This window comes from Ailuropoda melanoleuca, chromosome 3 (assembly GCF_002007445.2).
Source record: "Ailuropoda melanoleuca isolate Jingjing chromosome 3, ASM200744v2, whole genome shotgun sequence".
Classification (NCBI taxonomy): domain Eukaryota; kingdom Metazoa; phylum Chordata; class Mammalia; order Carnivora; family Ursidae; genus Ailuropoda; species Ailuropoda melanoleuca.
In genome coordinates this window covers 83,779,990-83,802,525 of record NC_048220.1, presented here as the reverse complement: position 1 = coordinate 83,802,525, position 22,536 = coordinate 83,779,990, and the positions used below count along the sequence as shown (strand labels likewise).

The window sequence follows — 22,536 nt, the reverse complement described above, 5'->3', positions numbered from 1 at the left end:
CAGCCCCTCGTGACCCCCATGCTGCTTTCTGTGCCTGCAAATCGGACGACTTTGGACACCTCATATAAGTGCAATCGCGTGGCTTTTGGTCTTGTGTGACTGGCTCCTTTCACTCAGCATGATGTTCTCAAGCTCATCTGTGCTACCGCGCGTGTGGTCCTTTCCTTCCTTTCCACGGCCGAACCACACCGCACTGCATGCGAACGCCAGTTCGTTTATCCACTCATCTGTCGATGGACACTGGGTTGTGTCCACGGTTTAGCTAGTGCGAATAAGGATGCTATGAACATGCGTGTACACAGGCATGTGTACTTTGAGAATCTATTTTAAATTTGAGGGGTGGAGGTGGGGGTGGGGAACAAACATCCCTGTGAAACTGCCTGATATCAATATAGTAACATCTAACCTGTACCTATTGAGTCAGGAGTGGTCCCTGCCCATAAGAAGAGGACCCCCATAGACGAGGCTGGTGATCTTGTACCGGGGGTCCCCTTGCTCCCGTGTCAACACAGGGATGGCTGGGCCTGCAGGGCTGGAGGGGGATTTGGGGGCTCAGACCCTGCTGAGCACCTGAATGGTATTTAAAGCCAGCCTGGGGGTGGATGAACCCCTGGGGGAGGGGAGATACCTTCTGAGGGCCTCAGTGAAGAGGAATATTAGCAACAGTAGGCAGGGGAGTGCATTATCCAAGTTCAAGGTTGCCCCTACTCTTCTCTGAAAACCTCCCAGGTGCCCTCCGGAGTCTCCATATTTGATTGTTTATTAGTTCCCTCTCCTGACCTAATCACTCTCTCACCTTCTCCACAGGCTCCCCGTCACTGAGGCCTTTTACAGCCAGGAGGGGATGGGGGGCCCCAGGTGTCACTTTCAGACTGTCAGCTGTCCTCCTGCCCACCTCCTGCCTGCCCCACGGCTGGGCCTGGTTCCCAGGTCCTCTGGGCTCGGGCTCTGCCAGGCCCTTTCTGCTTGGGCCCGAGCCTCCTGTCCTGGTCCTAGGAGTACTAGGGCGGGTCACCTCAGTCCTGCCCTCCTGCCCCCTCACTAGTCATGGTCCCTGCCTGTTGAGGAGTCAGTCCCATCGTTCCCATCCTGGGAGGTGTGGTCTCTGGCAGGGTTAATGATTGCTCAAGGGAGGAGGAGATGGTGCCAAAGTCTGCCGGCTGCTCTGTGGCAGGCCCCAGACGGTGCCGGCCGGAGCCCATCTGCCGCATCCGCGGCCCCTTCTGGGGCCCAGGTAGGAACTGCACAGCCTGGCTGCAGCAGGGGCTCGGGAGTCTTCTGGCCAGGGGTAGGGGCTGAGTGGGGTTGTGGGGGCCCAGGCGAACTCTGGGGGTCCCCCCCCAGCTGGGTGGGCATGCTGGTGCTGGGTTGGGCCGATCTGGAGCTGAGTCCCAGGCTGACTGCAAAGCCTGTTTCTTCTCCATGTGGGGGTGATAATACCTATTCCCAGGTTCTGATGGCTCCCGGCCCTTCCAAGTCCTTGGGTCATTTGGACACACGGAGGTTTCTTCACAGGACAGAAGGCAGGCAGTTCCCTCAGAGAAGTGCGTTGACCTGCCTGGGCTTCTTTCACAAGAAACACAAGGGGGTAAAGACAGGGTTGCTGAGCCGGGGGTGGGGGGGGTGTGCCCAGAGCTCGAGGAGAAAGAACGGGGCTCCGACCCCAACTGCTTGGGTTCAGATCCCAGCTCCATCCTGGCTTTGGGGGGCTCTGGAACTCTTCTGGACCTCGGTTTCCACATCTGTAGAAGCAGGATGGTCCCAGTGCGGGAAGGAAGCTGGAGAGCCCTGAGGAAGAGGCGGGCCTGTGGCCCATGATGGATTGACTGCCACCTCAGCCAGCTCCAGGACGTGTCTGGCTGGCACTGAATGCAGGCTGGCTCTCAACTCTGGCTCATTCCAGACCTGGTAGAAGCAGGGCAGGGTGGGCCTCTTCCCTGAGGCGGGCACTGGGGGGCTGGGGTACCAGATGCCCAGCCCAGGCTCAGGAAACAGTGGGATCTGACAGGTGGAAACGAGTGTGGACTCTGTGGCTCTTAACCTCACCCCATTTCTCGGCAGGGAAACTGAGGCCCAGAGTAAGGACTTGCCTGGAGTGAGGGGAGGGCACAGTGAGTGAGGTTCTGGAATCTGAACCAGGGCCGTTTGACTCCATTATCTGTCTGCCGCTGAAGCAGCCAGGGTGATGGGCACTGGAGGGACCCCGTGGCAGGGAGCCTGGTGCTCCTAGGGTCTGCATCCTTGCACCAGGGCTCCCTGGATGGGCTGGCGTCTGCCTTGTGGGTGTAGGTAGGAGTCAAATGGAGCCCAGACCAAGGCTCACCCAGGGACTCCCGGATTTGGAGCTAGCCCGGGTCTAATGCTCTGTCCCTTGCTCTTGGACAGCCCTCTCTGAGCTTCCCTGAGCCTTGGTTTTCTCACCTGGACCCTGGGGCAATAATTCCTACAGCTGGGGCACAGCTGTGAGACATAAACAGAGCGGAAGTGAAAGTATGTAGTGAGCTGGAGGCAGCAGTGGCCACCACGGTGGCCCGTGAGTGATGAGGGGCACCTCCCTTCTGGTCCTCCTAGAGGCCCTGGGCACATCTAGGGTCCTCACTTCCAGTTGGGGAGAAAGTCTGGAAGCCCTGGGCTGGTGGGGGCTGCGGCTGGTGCCCCCACCCACTGGGGTCAAGGAGTCCGTGCCGCCAGGCCCAGGGTGAGTGTGCCTCCTGGGGGGGCAAGAGCACCGGGATTCCCCTCTGTGTCCTTTTTTGACCCTTCTCCAAGCAGCCCTTTTTGAGAGTAAGGAAAGTGTGGGGGAAAGAAAGCTGGAATTTCTAGAATGTAGATAGTCCCATTTTTTAGAAGGCAGACTGAGAGGTGGAGAGGAGGACAGAAGAGCTTCTGGGGATGGCTGCGTGGTATTGGGGCTGGACTGAGTCTGCCTCCTTCACACCCAGGCCCCCGGCATAGCAGAGGCCCTGGGCAGATGGCATAGGGCAGGCCCAGGGTGGGTTGGCACCGTGGAAGCCTGGGGTGGGCTGGCCGGGGCACCCTCGAGGCCTCTCCCCAGTCCCAACTCATAGGCAACTCCATTCACATCTTGTTCATTTGCAACTGCTCTGTCCCCTGCCCCCTGCCCCCTGCTGGGAGACCAGGAACTTCGGGGCCAGAGGAGGGCCAGCCAACGCATACACGGGGCCCCGCATCTGACCTGGCCTTAGAGGTTGGAGAAAGTTTGCACAGATGCAGAAGGCCAGGGAAGGCTTTCAGGGTGGAGACAGCATATGCAAATGCCTGGAGGGAGGAAAATAGAGGGTGTGGACTGGGAAGGGGAGCATTCTGTGCCCCTGGGCCACAGGAGGGGGCAGGGCAGGAGCTTGTGTGGGAAGAGAAACTCAGGACGTGTGAGGATTTAGCCTGCCAGGCAGGGGGTAGGGGGGTGGGTGGGGTGGGCAGGAAGTGTGTCCCGCAGCCAGCCAGAGCCATGGCAGAGTGCTGTGCCCAGTGAGTGGGAAGGCTCACTGCTGGAGCAAGTTTATTCTCGTTCCTTCCCTAGCTCACACGGGCCCTCTACATTTTTCTCAAATGACCAAATCCAGAGGTGACTCTCTGGACCAAAGAACTTTGGCCTCATTATGATCAAATCAGTGTGTGTGTGTGTGTGTGTGTGTGTAAAAAGTCTCGAGCAAAGGGCCAAGATTGTGGGAAACGCCGTGTGGAGGCGGTGAAGGGGGAGAGAAGAGGCAGGACCACAGCAAGAAAGAGCACTGGACTGGGTGCGATGGGAGTCAGAGGAGTGGCACCCCAGCTTTGCCCCCAGCTGGCTTGGGGGCATTGGGCAGGGGCCTTATCCTCCCTGGGCTCAGGCATAAGGGCGATCGACAGCCACTTCCCTTCCAGGACGATGGTCTGGACCAGATGCAGGGGAAAGACTTTGGGTTTGCCTGACTCTAAGGTAGAGGGCCATTGTAGGTGCTCTGAGAAAGATCAGGCTTCTTGAGGCCCCATGAGAATGGGAGGGGAAAGTCGAAGAAGCTTCCATGAGCCATGAGTGTAGCTGGCTGTAGGAAGGGGTCTGGGAGTGGAGGCCTCAGAGACCCTGGAGGGAGAGGCTGTCAGTTAAGGCTGTTGTCCCTCTGCCTTGCCCTTGGGGGCTCTGAGGTGCCTGGGGGAAGTCTGGCTGATGGGGAAGAGCAAACCAGAAGCTGGGAAAGAGAGAGCACAGACTTCCTGCTTTGGGTTCTGATCCCATTACTGACTGCATCACGTCCCTTCTGCTCCTGGACCATGGTGTGCCGAAGACCGAATGGCACAGGGTACAAAGTGCCAGCCACAGCACTGGGCCCATCCTTGCCAGCTTCCTTCCCCTCGAGGACTGGATCCCGAGGGCAGGAGTTTCCTGTTTTCCCAATTGCACTTTGTCATAGTGAAGAGGACACTTTGCACGCCTGTGGCTGCATACTTAATGACGAATTGTCCTGTGGCTGCTGACTCACCCCTGAAGGGGAAGCAGGAGAAAAGAGGTGAGGGGTGAGGTCCAAGTCCGCACAGCGAGGGGATGTCAGGGCTGGCTGCATCCAGCCGGTGTTGAGGTGCCCTGGAGTTTGCTCCCAGGGTGGATGCCAGCAGCCTACCACCATCACCAGCATCCAGCTCCATCTGTGGGCCCACTGTGTGCCCACCACCACCCCACCCCCACCAGCCACCACCAGCTCCATCTGCCTCTCCACCCTCATCATCACAAATCTTACCAGTGCATCCGTCCCCATCACTGCTTCCATCCCCACGGTCACCTCCGCCCCCAACAGAGCTGTCCCAACCCCACCTCCACGCCCAGCTCCAGGACCGCCTCAGTCACTACACTTGACCTCGGCTCCATCAAACCGACCTCCTCCAGAGCACGACCATCTCTGTGTCACGGAGGAGTGGGAGTAGCAGTCATAAGGTAAAGACGACCCCACAACAGGCAGAAGGAAGGGGTTTGCATTTGCCGAGCACCCTCAGTGTTCAGTGTCCGGGTTCGGGGCCCTGAGTTGGTGCAGTCTACTCCCGCCCCCTCCCCCACCCCTACAACTTCTTAGAGTTGTCAGTCTCATCTTACAAATGAGGAATGGTGGGGGCACCCAGGGGGCTCATTCGGTGAAGCGTCTGCCTTCGGCTCAGGTCATGACCCCAGGGTCCTGGGATCGAGCCCCGCATCGGGCTCCCTGCTTAGCGGGGAGTCTGCTTCTCCTTCTGCCTCTGCCCCTCACTCCCCAACCCCTCCTTCCTGCTCGCTCTCTCTCTGTCTCTCAAATCAATAAATAAAATGTTTTAGGGGGAAAAAATTGAGGAAATGGGCTCAGAGGAGGGCAGTGACTTGCGCAGAGAGCCTTTGCTGCTTCTCAGGGCTGTAAGCAATTTGCCTCTCTGACCTCCAGTTTCCCCATCTGTAAAGTGGGTATAGCGGTACCTGTCTTAGGTGTTCTTACGTCAAGTCGTGTCCCGCTCCGTATCTGGTGCAGAGCAGACACTCCTTCCTTGGGAGCTGCTCCGCGTCATGATGATCAGCAGCCGCCTCATATCCCACTGGGGCCTTGGTGACAGCTTGTTGACCATTCCTTGCTGTTCCTACGCTCAGGTTACTTCCGGTTTCCATGATTATAAATAACCACTGGTGATGAACAATTTGCTGCTGCGAGAGTTTCCTTAGTTTAAGTCAGTTAGGTTACCAGCTCAGAGAGGACAAATATTTTGAAGGTTTGGAGTTCACAGCTGAACTGGGGTTTTCCCCTCCTGCTGGAGCCCTGGGGGAAGGTGAGGGCTGCACCCTTCCCTCTGTGCATGGGAGAGACCCCCTCACTTCTAGCTGTGAGCTCCTCTGAGCCCGTTTCTCTGTCTGCAAAATGGGTTGCTGCAGAGATTAAATTATGTGAATTTCAAATGTCCTGCCTCCAAATTATCTCTCTATTCCTGTCTCTTCTCGCCAGCCCTGCCGCCAACAGTTCAATCCACCAGCACATAGCAGCTAGAAAGATCTTTTAGAAAAGTAAATTAGTCTCTCTTACTCCCCTGCTTAAACCTTGAAATGACCCTCTGTTTTCCTTAGCCTAAAGCAGACCGCCCTCACAGGGCCAGGCACGATCTGCCTCTGCCTGCTTCCTCATCCCTTTCTCTCACCCTGCCCCTTGCTCCCTTTGCTCTGGCCACAGAACCCCTCTTTCCAATTCCTGGAACACACCTGGCTCGTAGTTGGCCAGGGGCCATCTCTCATATTGGCCGAGTTACCAGGAGCAACCTTCTAACAGTGGTGACTTTAGCAGTGTAAGAGGGAATGCATTTTTTTTAAAGATTTTATTTATTCATTTGAGACAGAGAGATACAGAGAGAGAGAGAGAGCACGCCGGCGTGCAGGAAGAGAGGCATAGGGAGAGGGAGAAGCAGACTTCCTGCTGAGCAGCGGCTGGATCCCAGGGCCCAGAGATCATGACCTGAGCTGAAAGCAGAATCTCAACCATCTGAGACACCCAGGTGCCCCAGGACTGATTTTTTTTTTTTAAGATTTTATTTTTAAGTAATCCCTACACCCAACGTGAGGCTCAAACTCGCAATCCGCATGTCAAGAGTGGCATGCTCCACCGACTGGGCACTGAATTTTAAACATTTAAATAATACTGTAAGATTTATAATAACGATCCACTTCTGAGTTGCCTTTTCCCATATTTTTGTTTGATTGGGTTTGGATTTTTCAGTGTCCATCACTGGTGTTCAGGTTTCCATAATGTGTTGTATTTGCCTGTTTCCGTGCTGTCAATACGTCCGCGCTGGCTCATTTCGAGCCTCCAACACAATGCCAACCGGCTTTTAAATTTCCTGAAGCCCCGGAGGTTTTCAGTAACAGCTCCGGCACGCGATGGCTCCCGTCTTCCCTTCAGTGTCTGGTGCTCCCTGTTCATGATTAAGAACAAGGCTCTAGGGGCGCCTGGGTGGCACAGCGGATAAGCGTCTGCCTTCGGCTCAGGGCGTGATCCCATCGGTATGGGATCGAGCCCCACATCAGGCTTCTCCTCTATTGAGCCTGCTTCTTCCTCTCCCGCTCTCCCTGCTTGTGTTCCCTCTCTGGCTGGCTGTCTCTATCTCTGTCGAATAAATAAATAAAATCTTTAAAAAAAGAAAAAAAAAAGAACAAGGCTCTAAGTCCAGTAGGATCCCTGGGTTGTGGGTGAACCCGTCTTTTGGAGACCACCTCATAAAGTGATCCAATGGAGGCCCCCACATTTCAGAATCTATGGGGTTTTTTTTTCTCTTGAGTAGGTCCATTTTCTCTGTTTTTTATTTCCGTGGTTGGGGGAGGTGTCTTTTTTTTTTTTAATTTTATTTATTTGAGAGAGAGAGACAGACAGAGACAGCAACAGAGACAGCGAGAGAGAGCACGAGCTGGGAGGAAAGGGAGAAGTAGGGTCTCGGCTGAGCAGGGAGCCCAATGTGGGGGCTCAATCCCAGGACCCTGGGATCATGACCTGAGCTGAAAACAAGAGTCTGACACTTAACTGACAGCCACCCAGGTGCCCCCCACTCTGGTTTTAACCATCACTAGCTTGAAAAGTTGTCCATCTCTCATCAACTCTTGAACTTCTAAGATCTTTACCATCATTTGAGTGGGGCTTCAAGAAGGAGGAGGTGGAGGTAAATGTTGAAGAGGAAGCCCCCTCCCCCACTCCTCACAGGGTGCCCTCTTCTCACCCTTCGGACGTGTCCCTTCCTCAGAGACTCCGCCCTGCGTGTTCTCCTCAGCCACTGCACATAACACACCACTCCAAGACTTACCTGCCAACAGCAGCGCTCATTTATCACGATTAGGAACCTGGATGTGGGCGGGGCTGGGCGCGCACGGCTCTTTAGAAGCTAGAGCGTCCATCTGGGGATGGTTTCTGCCCGCGGCTTACTCACGAGGGCGCGCGTTGGCTGTTCACTGGGAGCTCAGCTGGGCTGCTGGCCAGGGACTTTGCTTCTTCTCCGCATGAGTCTCTTCAACAGGCCGCTGGGGCTTTCTTAGAGCGAGGCTGCCGAGTTCCAAGAGACTGGAAGGGGAAACTGCCGGTATCTTGGGGCCAAGGCCTGGAACCTGGCACAGCATCTCTGGCACCATATTCTGCCAATCGGTCAGGGGGCCTGCCCAGATGTCTTAATTATATAACCAGTGGGATTTTTAATTTATGGAGGTGACTGTGTAACGACATGGAAAGGCTAAGGCCATTGAAAGAAGATTTTTTTTTAAAGATTTTATTTATTTATTTGACAGAGATAGAGACAGCCAGCGAGAGAGGGAACACAAGCAGGGGGAGAGGAAGAAGCAGGCTCATAGCGGAAGAGCCTGACGTGAGGCTCAATCCCATAATGCCAAATCACGCCCTGAGCCGAAGGCAGACGCTTAACCGCTGTGCCGCCCAGGCGCCTCTGAAAGAAGATTTTTATCACAATTTTCTAGAGAAGGGGGCTTGCCACGCCATGCAAGGCCACATGGGGAAGCATTCGGTCAGGAGGCAGAAGGAGAAAGGAGCAAGCATGACCCAGAGCCTTCATGCGCATTGCGTTCTGTGGAAGGAAGGTGGGAAGGAAGCTGCAGGTCAGGCAGCAGAGCAAGTTTAGGATTGAATAGTGGGAATAATTTAAGCTGGATGAAGGGGTCGTCCTTGGTTGTCCAGTGCTTGACCCTGGAGTGACTCAGGGCAGGGACAATACTGACTTGATGTATGAGTTAGACAAAGGAGGGAGTTGGGGTGTGGGCTCTAAGTTGGTTGGCTCATATAGGAGAGAAGGTTTGCAGGCAATGTAGGAACGAGCTCACCTGGGCAAGGCTGGTGAGGCCCCCAAGATGTTAAAACCTCATAAATAGAGAAAATAAAAACATGATGAATGTACCAGATTCGGGGGAGGGGGGGATGGCAGACATAGGCCTCATCTCTTGCTGGGAGCAGAGTCAAAAGGTTTGCAGCCCTCTTTATCTGCCACACTGCCTAAAGTAGAGCCCTCCTCACGCTCCCACGCAGCCTCATTCTCTCCCTGCGCAGCACAGAGTGCGGCAAGCAGCTAGGCTTGTTTACCTGTTAGGGTCTGTCTTATTCACTAAGCCGTGAGCTGGGTGAAGGCAGTCCCTTGGCCCTTTTGCTCGCAATTACTCCCCCACTGCTGGGAACAAGGTCTGGCACATAGGGGACTGTGGACATCCATAAATACTTATTAAAAGAATGAATGAATGAATGAATGAATGAATGAATGAATGAATGAATGAATCAGGGTACCCAGCACATGGTAGGTGCTCAGGAAATGTCAGCAGACATTTAAAATTACCAACCCTCCTGATTCCCTGTTTACCCCAGCAGTGAGGGAAAACGGGGTGTACTTGTGGCCATGCAAAGCATGAGGGGTGAAATGGGGCATGGTAAGAAATGGTTAGAAGTGACGCTGGGGAGGGAGGTGGCAGACAGGCACGATGGTCTGTGGAAGCCCTTTTATAGAGTTTGGACTCGGGAGATGGGGAGCCATCAAAGGGCTCGGAACAGGGGAGGGAGGTCATCAGAGGTGTTGAGGAAGGATCACTTGGGCTGAGCGAACTGGATTAGAGACTGAAGGGAGGGAGGCCTGGAGGAGGGTTGAGCCAGGTGCCGGGGAAGGTGGCCATGAGTGTGGCCACTGTGGGATGGAGAGAAATGCAGGGGTCACCATAGATTGGATGTGGGGCATTCCAGAAAAGGGGAGTCAAGGGTGACCTTGGCAAATGGGTGCATCCCTGAGATGGGAACTTGGAAGGAGGGGAGGGAGGCGGGAGGGAGAAGACTTCTGGGTGCTGATGCTGTTTCATTGTCAAGGTTCAGCTCTGGAAGCCCTTCTTGCTCTGCTGTCTCTTTCTCTCCCCCTGGGAGAACCCCATCTTTTGGAATCAGCCATAGATTGGGGAAATTTTCTCTTGAGTTCTTCCCAAACTGATTTGACCAAGGAACCCTCCTGCTGTGGGACATCTTACAGGGCCAAGGTTCTATGGAGCATACTTTGGGAAAGGCTGCAAAGGCAGCTATTAAACGTGTCAGCAAGCAGGACAAAGGACCCTGCCCACCCATAGAACCTCTGGCTTGTCCTGGATAAGTCACAGTCCCTCTTCAGGCACCTGATTTTGAAGGATGCTATTACTGTAGACATTTCAGATAGGCGGGGTAGGGTAGTGGTTGCAGGAAGGAATTCTGGAGCCCAAACTCCTGTGCTCAGAGCAGGGTCTTGTCATCGATTCCCCCTGTGGCCTCAGGAATGCCCCTTCTTCTCTCAGCTACCTCGTACTTGTGGGATGTCGAGATTACACATGTAATGTGCTTAGAGCAGTCCCTGCTACACAGGACACTGAATTCTGGAGTCAAGTTCAGGGTCATTCTCAGGCTGGAATTTCAGACCAGTCTCAGTTACACTGCCCACCCTTCTGGGTTCCCCCTTACTGTGGAACATCTGGAAAAGGGCGTTGGGTGACAGGGGCCCTGAAAGCTGGAGAACTATGAGTGGGAGTGGGGGTGGGCCTGGCTCAGACCCCGACAGATGGGGGTCCGCCAAAGGGAGGGAGGCCTGGGGACAGTTGCCCCTTCCCAGATCCCTCTTCCCCTAGGTCCTTCCAGACGTGATGGCGTTGCCGTGGCTGTCGTGCCTCCTGGTTTTTACCCTCACGGTGTCTGGTGGGTGCCTCCCCTCCCCCACCAGAGTAGCGCTAGCCTGGAGATCCTTGGCAGGACCTCCGGGAGAGAGGGACACTGCCTCATCAGCAAACTCCCATCTCCTATGACCCCGCCCCCTGCACGGCGGCCCTGGGGAGGCCTAGGGGCGAATCCAGGCCAGGCGGGTGAGCGGGCCGAAGGCTGGGACTGGGGTGGGCTCCCACGGGAGGCAGCTGGGAGTCAGGTTTGCAGAGGCATCCAGGTGTTCCAAGTGTCCTCTGTTTCTACAGTGGCAGCCAACGTGGCCCCAATGTTCTTGTCAAACATGTCGAGAGTGAATTTACCCGAGGACCTACCCGTGGGTGAGTCACCAACCCTGTGCACAGGCTGTGTCAAGTCCTTACCCACAGAGTCCCAGGGGATCCCTTATGGGCTCGCTTCCGATCCTGCAGCTCTGGGGTTCATCATGGGGCAAAGGTGGCCCAAAGGGAGTCTATTCTAGAAGCTTGTTTTCCCCTCTTCGGCTTGTGTGTCAGGGCTCTCACACAACTGCAAGCAACCAAGACACACCACGAGAACATTCTTCCTGTTTCCCATCTCCTGCTGGTGTTTCTGATGCCCCAAGGAGAGTGGATCCATGTGGGACCATTCTTTCTCTTCCACCTCTCGCACTTGCTAACCTCCCTCCACCCTCTGCCTTTCTCCCCCCTAAACAGGGAGCAGGTTTCAGGCTCAAAGCCTTTCACACACTTCTTGCCAGAAGTTAATAACTGTGCTTTATTTTCATTGCCTTTCTCCATAGAGCTAACTTTCTATCTATGGCAAGTGAAATGGATTTTGATTTACAGCTACGATCTAAAGCTTACTTTTATTTTATTTTTAAAAAAGATTTTTTATTTATTTATTTGAGAGAGAGAGAGAACACAAGTGGGGAAAGGGGCAGAGGGAGAGGGAGAGAATCTCAAGCAGACTCTGTGCTGAGCAGGGAGCCTGAAGTGGGGCTTGATCCCACGACCCTGAGATCATGACCTGAGCTGAAACCAAGAGTCAGATGCTTAACTGACTGAGCCACCCAGGTACCCCTAAAGCTTACTTTTAAAATAAATGTATTTATGTGAAATGATAAGTCGATTAAAAGAAGGATCATAAATAATGAGACACTGGATATGGTAAAGATTATGGCAGCGTACAAGAGGGAATGACATCTGGGAAGCATCATTTTGGGAGAAGCCATAGGGACTGAATACCTAATTCCCATCAGGCAGGATATGGGTTGGGGAAGCAGAAACAGAAGACGACTCTGTTCATCGAGATACAGGCTCAGCTGTGCATTACGGGACCTCAAATAACAGAGGTGTAAGCAAGGTCAAGGCTGACAATTCTCTCATATAGCCATCTACAGCAACACGTCCAGGGCTGTCTGGGGCTCTGTTCCATCAGGCTGTTCCCTGTTTTATGCTTCTGCTGCCAGGCACCCTCCTTCCATCTTCAGGCTCTGCCTTCCCTAGGGTGTGGCCCTCATCCACGTGGTCCAAGATGGCTCATGCCACACCCGATTCCAGCCAGCCTGGGAGGAAGGGGCTTTGCAGGCTCAGCCCTTTCTCGTAAGGATAGGCTCCAGATTTTACACACTGTTCTTTCTGCTCACAACTCATTGGTCAGAACTTAGCCACATATCCACACCTAGCTGCAAGGGAACCTGGGAAATGAGGTCTTTATTTTGGTTGGCCATGTGCCCAGCTCAAAATCCGGGGTTCTCTTGCTTTGAGAGAAAGGAAGGGTGTGAATATTGGGTGACAAGCCACAGTCTTTGTCGTAGCATCAGAATTGGGATTTCAGGTATCTAAAGCTACCAGATGACACAAGAGACTGCATCAAAGAAGGTGAAACCCAGAGTCAGCCCTGGGATTTAGAAGCCAGAGTACATGAGGAAAGGATGGGGGAATGGACTTTGCAGGCACGAAGGCCACATGCATTTGAGTGTGGTTGCCAGGATAGCAAAATTTATTTAGGGTTATATTAGTAAAGAGTTAATACCCGGGATGAGGGAGGTGATAGTCTCATTACACTCTGAGATGGCACAATCTCCCCTGGAGGATTGAGCTGAGGTCAAACTATTTGAGATCTATAAATGTTCTTTGTCCAAGAAAGAAGTAATGTATATATGTGAACAATATTGACATATATTTTCATATCTGTTTGGTCATAGATAAAACACACACACAAATGTCAAACAAATGTTGCAGATATCATAACCCAAACGCACTCAAGATCTCCGTGCTCCGGGTGAGCCTTTAATACCTAAATGAAACAGTCGCAATTCTCATCCTATTTTCAGAGGCTCCTGCTGTGCGTGTTCTTTTGGAGGTTGAGGCTTGCCTCTCATTCCTTCCTGCTGCTCCCTGGCCAGTCCCTGGTCCCCTCCAGCCAGCTCCAGGCCCTTGCGAAGATGTGGGGAGAAGGGAGGAGACGGCAGCATGAGTCAGGAAGCCACACTCACGGTTGTCACCGGAGTGTTCTCTCCAGGCCTGGCCAGGTCACCGGGCCCCTGCACGTGTCCTCACCTCCCCAGCCCTGGGGCTCTGGCACGCTCGGCCCTCTGCAACCCCCCTAGAAACAGAAAACAAATAACTTCAGTGTTGAGAGCAGCGCACCTCCGTCCCTGAGCCAGACCAAATGAGGGTCTTCTTTGATAACCACATGGCTCCTCCCTGGGCTTTCTTAAACCAAAGGGCGATTTCCTTCTTCCTGAGATAAATTCTATGGCTCTCCTAACATGGGAAAGCATTTTCAGTCAGATTTTTAAATTTTTATTTATTTATTTGACAGAGAGAGAGACATTAAGAGAGGGAACACAAGCAGGGGGAGTGGGAGAAGAAGAAGCAGGCTTCCTGCTGAGCAGGGAGACCCATGCAGGGCTGGATCCCAGGACCCTGAGACCATGACCTGAGCCGAAGGCAGACGCTTCACCGACTGAGCCACCCAGGTGCCCCAGTCAGATTTTTTTTTAAAACTATGTCATTTAGACTTTCTGTTTTGAAGTAAAATATATGTGCAGAAAAGTGCATCGAATCCCGTGTAACTACCACTGGATCAGGAACTAGGATGTGGCCAGCACCCCCAGGTCCCCCTCTCTCGTCCCTTAGGTCACTCACCCCCTGTTCTTTCTCCCTACACGAGACATCTTTTCCTGACACTAACACTGTACAATAGCCCTGCATCATGAGGCAGACTTTTTAAAAATATAGAATTATGGTGTTTTAAAAATCAATTTTAGTTTAGTGACAAACATATATAATTGTTAATATACAGAGACCTAATAGATGTCTTTTATTTTTGTAGATTTATTGATTTGTTACATTTAACTTCTTTTTGGGGGCCACTTTGTGTAAGATTTTATATATTTATTTAGAGAGAGTGTGAGCAGGGGGAGGGGCAGAGGGAGAGAGAGAATCCACGCCCAGATTCCACACCAAGCACAGAGCCTGACCTGGGGCTCGATCCCACAACCTCAAGACTGTAACCCCAAGACCACAATCTGAGCTGAAATCAAGAGCTGGAGGCTCAATTGACAGAGCCATCCAGGTGCCCCTTCAGGTCAACTTTTAAAGAGCATTTCTTCCCTGATACATCTTTCTATGCCCCTAGTCAAATACATATGCATAAGGCTTAAGCCCATCCACTCACCTCCCAAATTTTCTTTTCCTTTGTGGGCCCCTGACTCTATATTAAAATTATATTTTATGACAGCAGTGAAACATTCCTGTGGGTCTCCTAAAAGTCTCATGGCCCTGGGCACCACACCTCATGGACAGAACAGATGAAGCCTTTGGGTCCCCACAGCTGGGACTTACAGGGAAACACATTTTGGTGAAATGCAGACAGCCCTTGCCAAGGGGCAGTTGTCCGACAGTGGAAGGGGGTGGCTGAGGAAAGTAAGTGTCATGCTGGTGGTGGCTGAGCAGGGGCTGGATGTGATAAAGGAGGTGAGGTCTTGGAGAGGGGTTGGATGGATCTGTAGAAAGTCTCTTTCAGACTGGAGAGTCGATGGCCTTGGGATCGTCCAGTCCCCCGGTATCTCCAAGCCCCTGCTCTGCCCAGGGACAAGCCCACTGGGGGCACAGTGAAGGAGCGGGGGCTCCTGGCCAGCAGCAGACGCTCACTGGAGCAGATGGTGTTTCTGGCAGCCTCTGGACAAGCTCTCCGGGTGAAGGGAGGGCTTCGGGGAGGCCCAGGCACCTCCAGAGAGACTTTAGCCGTCTCCCATCCTAGCTGCTGCAGCTAGATACTTCCGCTGCAGCCCTCTTTGAACTTGTTTCAAGGGATTCCAGGTAGGGAATTCCAGGGCCAGGAGAAAGGGAGATGCCTGGATCGCAGCCCTCCCCACTGTGTCCAGTGCAGATGTGGTCTTCCCCTAGAGGAAATCAGCATGCTGTTATGAAAGCCACCGAGCGGGTGCTGAGTAACAAAGCCAAACTTGACATTTATGGCCACCGAGGCCAGAGCCCTGGGGGCTGGGAGGTCCCAGATTTCTGCACACAGAGAAGACAGGCTCCCCTAGCCCAGCTCAGCCAGGTTGGCGCTGAAAGAGGTGGCCATGGACCGTGGGCATTCCCTGTCCCACCTCCAGGTGCTGAGGCCTTCTGGTTGGCAGCTCAGGACCAGGACAATGACCCACTGATCTATGAGATTAGTGGTCAATTTGCCTACTTCTTCACTGTCATCCCAACCACAGGGGAAGTGAAGCTGGCCAGCCCTCTGGACTACGAGGTAAAGGGCAGCAGCCTGGGAAGACCCCGGAAGGGGGGTGGGGAGGTGGGGGCCCTGCCTGTGCTCCCACCCCGAGCAGGGGCTCACCTCGGGCCTCTTCTCTCTGCCCCACAGACGCTCTACTTGTTCCCCATCACCATCTCCGTGAGCGACGGTCACAACAACCCAGTGAGTTGGAAGGGGGGAGGGGAGGAGAGGGTGGCCCTGGGATCAGAGAGCAGGAGACTAGGGGCCCTTCCTGACTACGCCCTCTACCTCAAGCAAGCAGAGAGAGCCCTAGCTAACAAAAACTGAATGTAATGTTTATTTTCATCCCAATTATACTTGTCCATTTTGGGTCACACAATATTACCAAGATTTTAACATTATTATTAATTTACTTTAATTATATAAAGATCTCATTTATGTTATAACATTAATCATATTAATTTATGTTAATATAAATGTTAATTTAAAAACAAGTGCTAAATGCCTCCCTATCTTAGCTCTTCTAAGACAGTCACTTTCAACTCCCCCAGGTGAATGTGTTGGTGTCAGCACTCCTATTTCTAAGTAACACGCGGACACCACTGTGCCTTATGTCTGTGGAAGTTGAGGATTTTGTCTTTAAAATACATTCCCCAAACCGCGTCCATTAAAAAAATCACTTTAATGACTTGGATATTCATGAATACATTCTCTTCGTAAACATCTCAAAAAGTGCTGCTGAAGCCCGAGTCTCCGGAGTGACCCTTTCCAGCCGTCTCCCAGCCAAAGCGTCCGGTCATCGCTCTTCCACACCCCTCGCCATGCATTTGCATTTATATGAATCCCTGGAAGAAAGATTGTAGTTTCGGTGCATTTCCTGAAACCCAAACGGGGTCCTTCTGTACATATTATCTTGAACTGCCCTGTTCATTCAACAATCAGCTTTGGAGCTCTGCCCGTGTCGCCTCATGAGTCCCCCGTTTCTTGCCCTATTTTCTACATGGGGAAGTACTGTTATGCTCTCGCTCGTGTCCTACAACAGACACTCAGGTTGTCCGCAGCTTAAAACTGCAGCAAACAAAGCTAAAATGAACATTCCTGAAGTAGGACACATTTCAGATTTTTAAAGGATAACCTAATTATGTCGGCAACTCACTCAGAAATGGTTCTGTAAACACGTGGGGAGAGAGAGAGAGAAATCAAACAATGGCGAAATCTGGATGAAGAGTATTGGGAGTTTTGTGTACTATACTTGCAACTTTTCTGGTGTTTGAAATTGTATCAAAAATGAGACAACCCCAACTATTGCCGAATTGGCTGAGAAGCGAAGCCCACTTGCAGTCCCACCCAGGTGCTCCTCCCTTTGTCTTTTCAAGCTCTCGCATCTTCCAGGCTCACCTGGGTTTTCGCAACTGCAGGTGCTGAGGGCAATGCAGGTGATCGTGGAGGACAGAAATGACAATGCTCCCATTTTCCAGAATACTGGCTTCTCCACCAGCATCAATGAGGTAACATCTGCCTTAATAGTGTGTGTGTGTGTGTGTGTGTGTGTGTGTGTGTGATGCAGGCATCCCAGAAGCTCTTCTCAGGGTGCGAAGGACAAGAGACAGTCGGGGGGGGGTGGTTCAGGATCAGGGAAAAGCACCCCTTAAAGGGGCAGCTGCAGGAACCAAATTCAGGGGAATGTAACCCCATGAACAATAGTTTCAGCAACACGTTGCAATCAATCAGACTGTATTGGAATGATTCAGTTATGAAAGCAAAACTTTTTTTTAAAGAAGGAATTGATTTTCTCACGTATCTGAACAATTTAGAGGTATACTAACTTCAGGCATGGTGGATCCAGGTACTCAAACCATGTTATCAAGAAGAGATTTCTCTCCACCTCTCAGCTTGGCTTATCTTATTGCCCCCATCCTTGGGTAAGGGGGCCATTCTCTCTTGTGGTGATAAGAAAGCAGCTCCCTGCTTGGCAAGTTGAACACAGACTGTTTCTATCTCCATGGTCCTGGCTAAAACTCCAGGGTTGACTCTCATGGTTCACATTGGGTCATGTGCCTATCAACCTAGGGGTACGGAACACTCTGATTGGCTAGGTCTACGTCATGAGCCTTCCCCTCTAGTAAGGGAGGGCAGCCGCACTTGAACTGCCTGCACAGAGAGGAGGTTCCCCAATGGCCCCTGAGCAGCAAACGCAAACACCACTCCTGGATCTTCATTACCATGTGGCTTGCAAGGTATATGAGGTGTGGGGCCCCACACTAGGTCAGACAAGACCCGTGAGGTCCAGGCAGCCATTTGACAGACTCTGATGGAGCACCTACTGTATACAGGTACTGTCCTTGGTGCTGAAACTATCTGGTAAATAAGGCAGACCTGGTCACTACCCTCAGTAGCTTGAATTCTAATGAAGAATATAGATAATAATCAATGAGACATTAAATAAGCAGGATTATTTCAGGTGGAAATAAGCTCCATGAAGAATGTAAAACAGGGCAAAGTGAAAGAAAGTAACCAGGAAGGGGTCTGGCTTAGGTTGAGCAACCAGGAAAGGCTTTTCTGAGTAGGTGACAACTGAGCAGAGACCTACACGGCAAGAGGGGGCCAGCCATGGGATGCCCCAGCAGAAGGATGTTTCAGGCAAGGGAACAGCAGATTCAATGGCTTTGAGCTGGGAATGACTTTGGAGTTCTCTAGGCGTAACCAGAAAGCTGGTGTGAATGGAGGGTAGAAGGTGAGGAGGAGGTGAGGTCACAGAGGTGGCCAGAGGGTGTTTAACACAAGAGTGATGTGGTCTGATTCACGATTTTCAAAGATCACTTTGACCACTGTGTGGAAATACTGAGGGTGTGGACAGGTCACAGGGGGCAAAGGCCTCTCCAAAGAAACTTCCAGCTCTGCAGGGTGCTGTCTGGAATGTACTGCTATGGCTGGAGAGAACCCACAGGCTGTTTGAGTGACACATCCTGGGTTCTGGAATGATTGTGCATCCTTATCCCAAGGGGCTCTGTATATCAGAAGCCAACTGAGGTGGTAGGGAGAGGAAGAGGGGGTACTCTGCTCCCATCCCTCCCTCCCCCCAGCTGTCTCCAGAGGCCCAGCCCAGGTGGGAGGGAAAGGGGAGCACTGGGTTTCAGGCTCCAGAAAGCCTTATCCCTGTGGTACAATTGGGGCGCAAGCTCAGGGAGGGGAAATGAGTGCTCGGTCACAGAGGGGATGGATTGGACTTCCTCTTTACAGACCCTGCCCATCGGCTCCCTGGTGTTTTCTGTGCTGGCCACGGACCCAGACACGGGGTCGGCAGGAGCAGTGGTGTACCACATAGAAGAGGTGAGTGCGGACAAGTCCCGTGGGAATATGGGCCCCACTGCTCCTCAAGACCACCAGGGGACAGCATCTCCCACACAGCCTGCAGGAACTTTTGCATGTTGGGGTGAGGACAGGGTTTTAGTGGTGGCCCGGCCCTGGCTCCCAAACCTTTTGCTGGCCCCCTCTGGACCTCACTTGCCCAAACTACTTAAGGAGGGTGCCTGCCATGGACAGGACCCTTCTTCCCACCCTCTCTCCTGGGCCACTGTTTGGGCCCTTGCTGAGTTCATGATACACAGAAGAGGAAACTGAGAGGCACAGTGTCTTGTCCAAGGTCACACAGCGGGGGTGCGTGACCCCAGTTCTCCTGCAGACAAGTTTGCCAGCTACAGCTCCTGTCTCCTGCCTGTGATGACCCCAGCACATACCTTACCTCATTGACTCTCCTCTCAACCCACTGCTGAGATACCTGAGCTCATTTCCCAGAGGTGGAAACTGAGGCTCAGAGAGGTCGTGTGATGTGGTGAGGGCGGCAGGGCTGGTCCAGAGCAGAGCCGAGTTCGAGCCCCAGTGTCTCAGAGGGGGGTTCTGGCTTGACTGTGCTCTGCCTCAGGTCATCCCTCGCACTGGGGACAGCCAGCACCTCTTCGAGATCCTCCCCAATGGCTCCATCGTCCTCAATGGCAGCCTCAGCTACAACAACAAGAGTGCCTTCTATCAGCTGGAGCTGAAGGCCTGTGTGAGTGGGGGTGCAGACGGAGGGGCGCCGCAGCCCGAGGCCTGGCCTTATGGAGACCTGTCTCCCCGCAGGACTCGGGCGGCACATACAACAACAGCTTCATCATCCAGTGCTCCTCGCCTGTCTTCCTGTCCATCTCTGTGATAGACCAGCCAGACCTGGACCCCCAGTTTATCAGGGAGTTCTACTCGGCCTCTGTGGCTGAGGACGCACCCCAGGTGTGCCAGGGGACCCAGAGGGGTCTGGGTGGACACAGAGGCCGGGAAAGGGTCTGGCACCCTGAAACCAGCTGCTTCTCTGCACAGGGAACGTCAGTGCTGAAGGTAGAGGCTGTGGATGGTGACAAAGGCATCAATGACCCGGTGACCTACAGCATTTCCAGTGAGAACGGGGGTGTCCCCAGGTGGAGGAAGGGGTGGGGGCTCTGCCAGAGCCACTGGAAATAGCAGCTCCTACTGCCTTTCCCCAGACTCCACAAGGCCCGGCTGGTTCGACATTGGCCCGGATGGGGTGATCACAGTCAGTGGTTCCCTGGACCGTGAGCAGTTGCTGGACGAGGATGAGGAGGTGAAGGTGCAAGTCACGGTGAGTGAGGGGTCCACTGCCTCTTTTTTTTTTTTTTTAATTTTATTTATTTATTCAACAGAGATAGAGACAGCCAGCGAGAGAGGGAACACAAGCAGGGGGAGTGGGAGAGGAAGAAGCAGGCTCATAGCGGAGGAGCCTGACATGGGGCTTGATCCCATAACGCCGGGATCACGCCCTGAGCCGAAGGCAGACGCTTAACCGCTGTGCCACAGAGGCGCCCCTCACTGCCTCTTTTGAACCACACCTTTGACCTCTGTTCTCTCTTTGCCTTGGTTCTCTGACTTCTGCTCTCTGGTTTCTGCTCGGCCCCCAGGCCACCGAGATGCACCCCAACATCTATGGGCAGGAGGCCAAGGTGAGCATATGGGTCACGCTGACGGTGACAGATGTCAACGACCACAAACCTGAGTTCTACAACTGCAGCCTTCCAGCCTGCACCTTCACCCCTCAAGAGGCCCAGGTCAACTTCACTGGCTACGTGGATGAGCACGCGTCCTCCCGCATCCCCATCGATGACCTCACCATGGTGGTCTACGACCCAGACAAGGCAGGTGCACCCAGGCAAGGGATGGCCGGGCGAGGGTGATGGTGGGAGATGGCTAGGGGGCATGGTGGGGAGTGAGCCATAGAATTCGGTACCACGGTGCAGAGTGGGGAGCTGAGTGGTGGTGGTTGTGGTGCTGATTGGAAAATCGGAGTTGTTAGGTGATATTGGGAAATGTGGGGTGATGTCACGCTGGTGGGTAGTTTTGTGCTCAGGACTATGCTAGGCGGTGCTGAACAGAAGGGCAGGATTGAGCGGGTTAATACTGGATGCTAGGTAATGTTGAGCGGGGTATAGTGTTCAGTGGTGTTGAGGAGAGGCTGGTGATGGGTGCTTGGTGAAGCTGAGGGATGTTGGGGTGTTGGATATTGGCGGACGCGGCAGTGTTGAGCATAAAATGGCCTGAGTGTGAAGTTGGAGGGTGTTCTTAAGTGGGGGTGGGTACTGAGTGGTGGGTGAGCTGGGTGGTACTGAACAATGAATACCTGTGGACAGTGTTTGGTAGTATTTGGCGATATTGAGTTGGTACAAACTGTGGGGTGGAGGGTGGTATTGGGTGGTGGTAGGTGGGTGGGTGTGTTGATTTGGTGGTTGGAGTTGAGTGGGGTGGAAGGGGTGTGGAATGGAGGGTGGTGTGGGTAACGGGGTGATGCCGGGTGTTGCTGGTGTTTGGTGTTGGTATGGGTGGTGGACCGTGTTGAGTGGGGGATGGTAAAGAAGACTCAGTAATGTCTTCCAGGAGCGAGGGCAGTGTGTCCAGGCTCTGTCTTTCCAGCCCAAGCCAGGAGCCCAGGCGCCTGGGGACATCTTCTCCTGATGAGCCCACATTTGCAGGGAACAGTGAGCAGCCCAGCTTCCCCAAGGCCCTCTTGCTGCAGTCTTTTGAAAGTCCCTTCTCATGGGACTTCAGAGGGCCGGGCCTCATGACACGGAGCCTTCAGCCAGGGATTGGGGGCCAGATGCAGGCTGGTGCACTGCAGGGGTTGGGGTCTCGACTATACCCCAGGCCCGTCTCCACAGGGCAGCAATGGCACCTTCCTGCTGACCGTGGCGGGCCCTGATGCCGCAGCCTTCAGCGTCTCCCCTGAGCGGGCAGCAGGCTCAGTGGACGTGCAGGTGCTGGTGAGGGCTCCTGCGCTGGTGGACTACGAGACAAAGACGGTGATGCTCGTGCAGGTGAGGGCCGCTCTGGGGCGCCCGGGAGCACAGTCCACGGGCACTCTGGTCCCACTGCTGCTGCTTCTTCCTCTGTCCTCAGGTCGTGGCTACTGACTCAGTCAGTGGGAACGCCTCCGTCGCCCTGGTAACCATCCACCTTAGAGACATTAATGACCATAGGCCCACATTCCCCCAGAGCCTGTACAACCTCAGTATCCAGGAGCACAGTGCAAACGGCACTGTGGTCACCAACAGCATCCACGTGAGTGGCGGGGACCCCATGGGGCTGTGCTAGGTGAGACACGGAGAAGGGCAGACCTGGGGACCGTGACCCTGCCTGAGTCTCGGTATCATCCGATGTCCTCAGGCCTGAGCCAGTGCACACGCATGTGTGGGGGGTGTTTGCTTGTGAATCGGAGTGCGTTGGGCCTTCTCCCTCTGTGACAGGAAGCAGGACAGCCCTGTCCCCTTCGATTGTGTGGCTGGCAGTGAGTGCCATCGTTTCCAAACCATGTCCCATTGCCTATCTCTCTGCCTCACAGGCCTTTGACCCCGACACGGGTGAGGGGGGCCGCATCACCTACAGCCTGCTTCCAGGGAACGGGTAAGGTCTCAGGGTGGGCAGGGGGCAGGCGGACGAGCGAGGCCCAGCTCTGCCTCTCTACCTCGCGGTGGGGCTAGTGTAGGCAGGTAAACTATGGGACACCCAGTTCCGTTTCAATTTCAGATAAACAACAGATAATTTGTTCAGTATAAGTAGGTGGCAAATATTGCATGGGACATACTAAAACATTGTTCATGGT

The 22,536-nt window shown here is 53.5% G+C and overlaps 1 protein-coding gene across 2 annotated transcripts in view; it reads left to right on the top strand.

Annotated features, from left to right (window-relative positions):
• Window positions 1-1,111: 1,111 nt before the first annotated feature.
• The window catches only part of CDHR2 (cadherin related family member 2), a 35,562-nt gene continuing 14,137 nt past the window's right edge, over window positions 1,112-22,536 (top strand). Inside the window, exons 1-15 of one of the 2 annotated variants that reach the window (XM_034656701.1) lie at window positions 1,112-1,234; window positions 10,613-10,679; window positions 10,949-11,020; window positions 15,289-15,428; window positions 15,543-15,596; window positions 16,814-16,903; window positions 18,636-18,725; window positions 19,318-19,443; window positions 19,515-19,661; window positions 19,749-19,824; window positions 19,913-20,028; window positions 20,345-20,578; window positions 21,596-21,751; window positions 21,834-21,995; window positions 22,276-22,337. In XM_034656701.1, the coding sequence (XP_034512592.1) occupies window positions 1,118-1,234; window positions 10,613-10,679; window positions 10,949-11,020; window positions 15,289-15,428; window positions 15,543-15,596; window positions 16,814-16,903; window positions 18,636-18,725; window positions 19,318-19,443; window positions 19,515-19,661; window positions 19,749-19,824; window positions 19,913-20,028; window positions 20,345-20,578; window positions 21,596-21,751; window positions 21,834-21,995; window positions 22,276-22,337 (1,709 nt within the window). In that variant the 5' untranslated portion in view covers window positions 1,112-1,117. Of the gene's footprint in view, window positions 1,235-4,544; window positions 4,931-10,612; window positions 10,680-10,948; window positions 11,021-15,288; window positions 15,429-15,542; window positions 15,597-16,813; window positions 16,904-18,635; window positions 18,726-19,317; window positions 19,444-19,514; window positions 19,662-19,748; window positions 19,825-19,912; window positions 20,029-20,344; window positions 20,579-21,595; window positions 21,752-21,833; window positions 21,996-22,275; window positions 22,338-22,536 lie in introns of those variants that run through there. The other variant, XM_034656702.1, reaches the window with a different exon arrangement.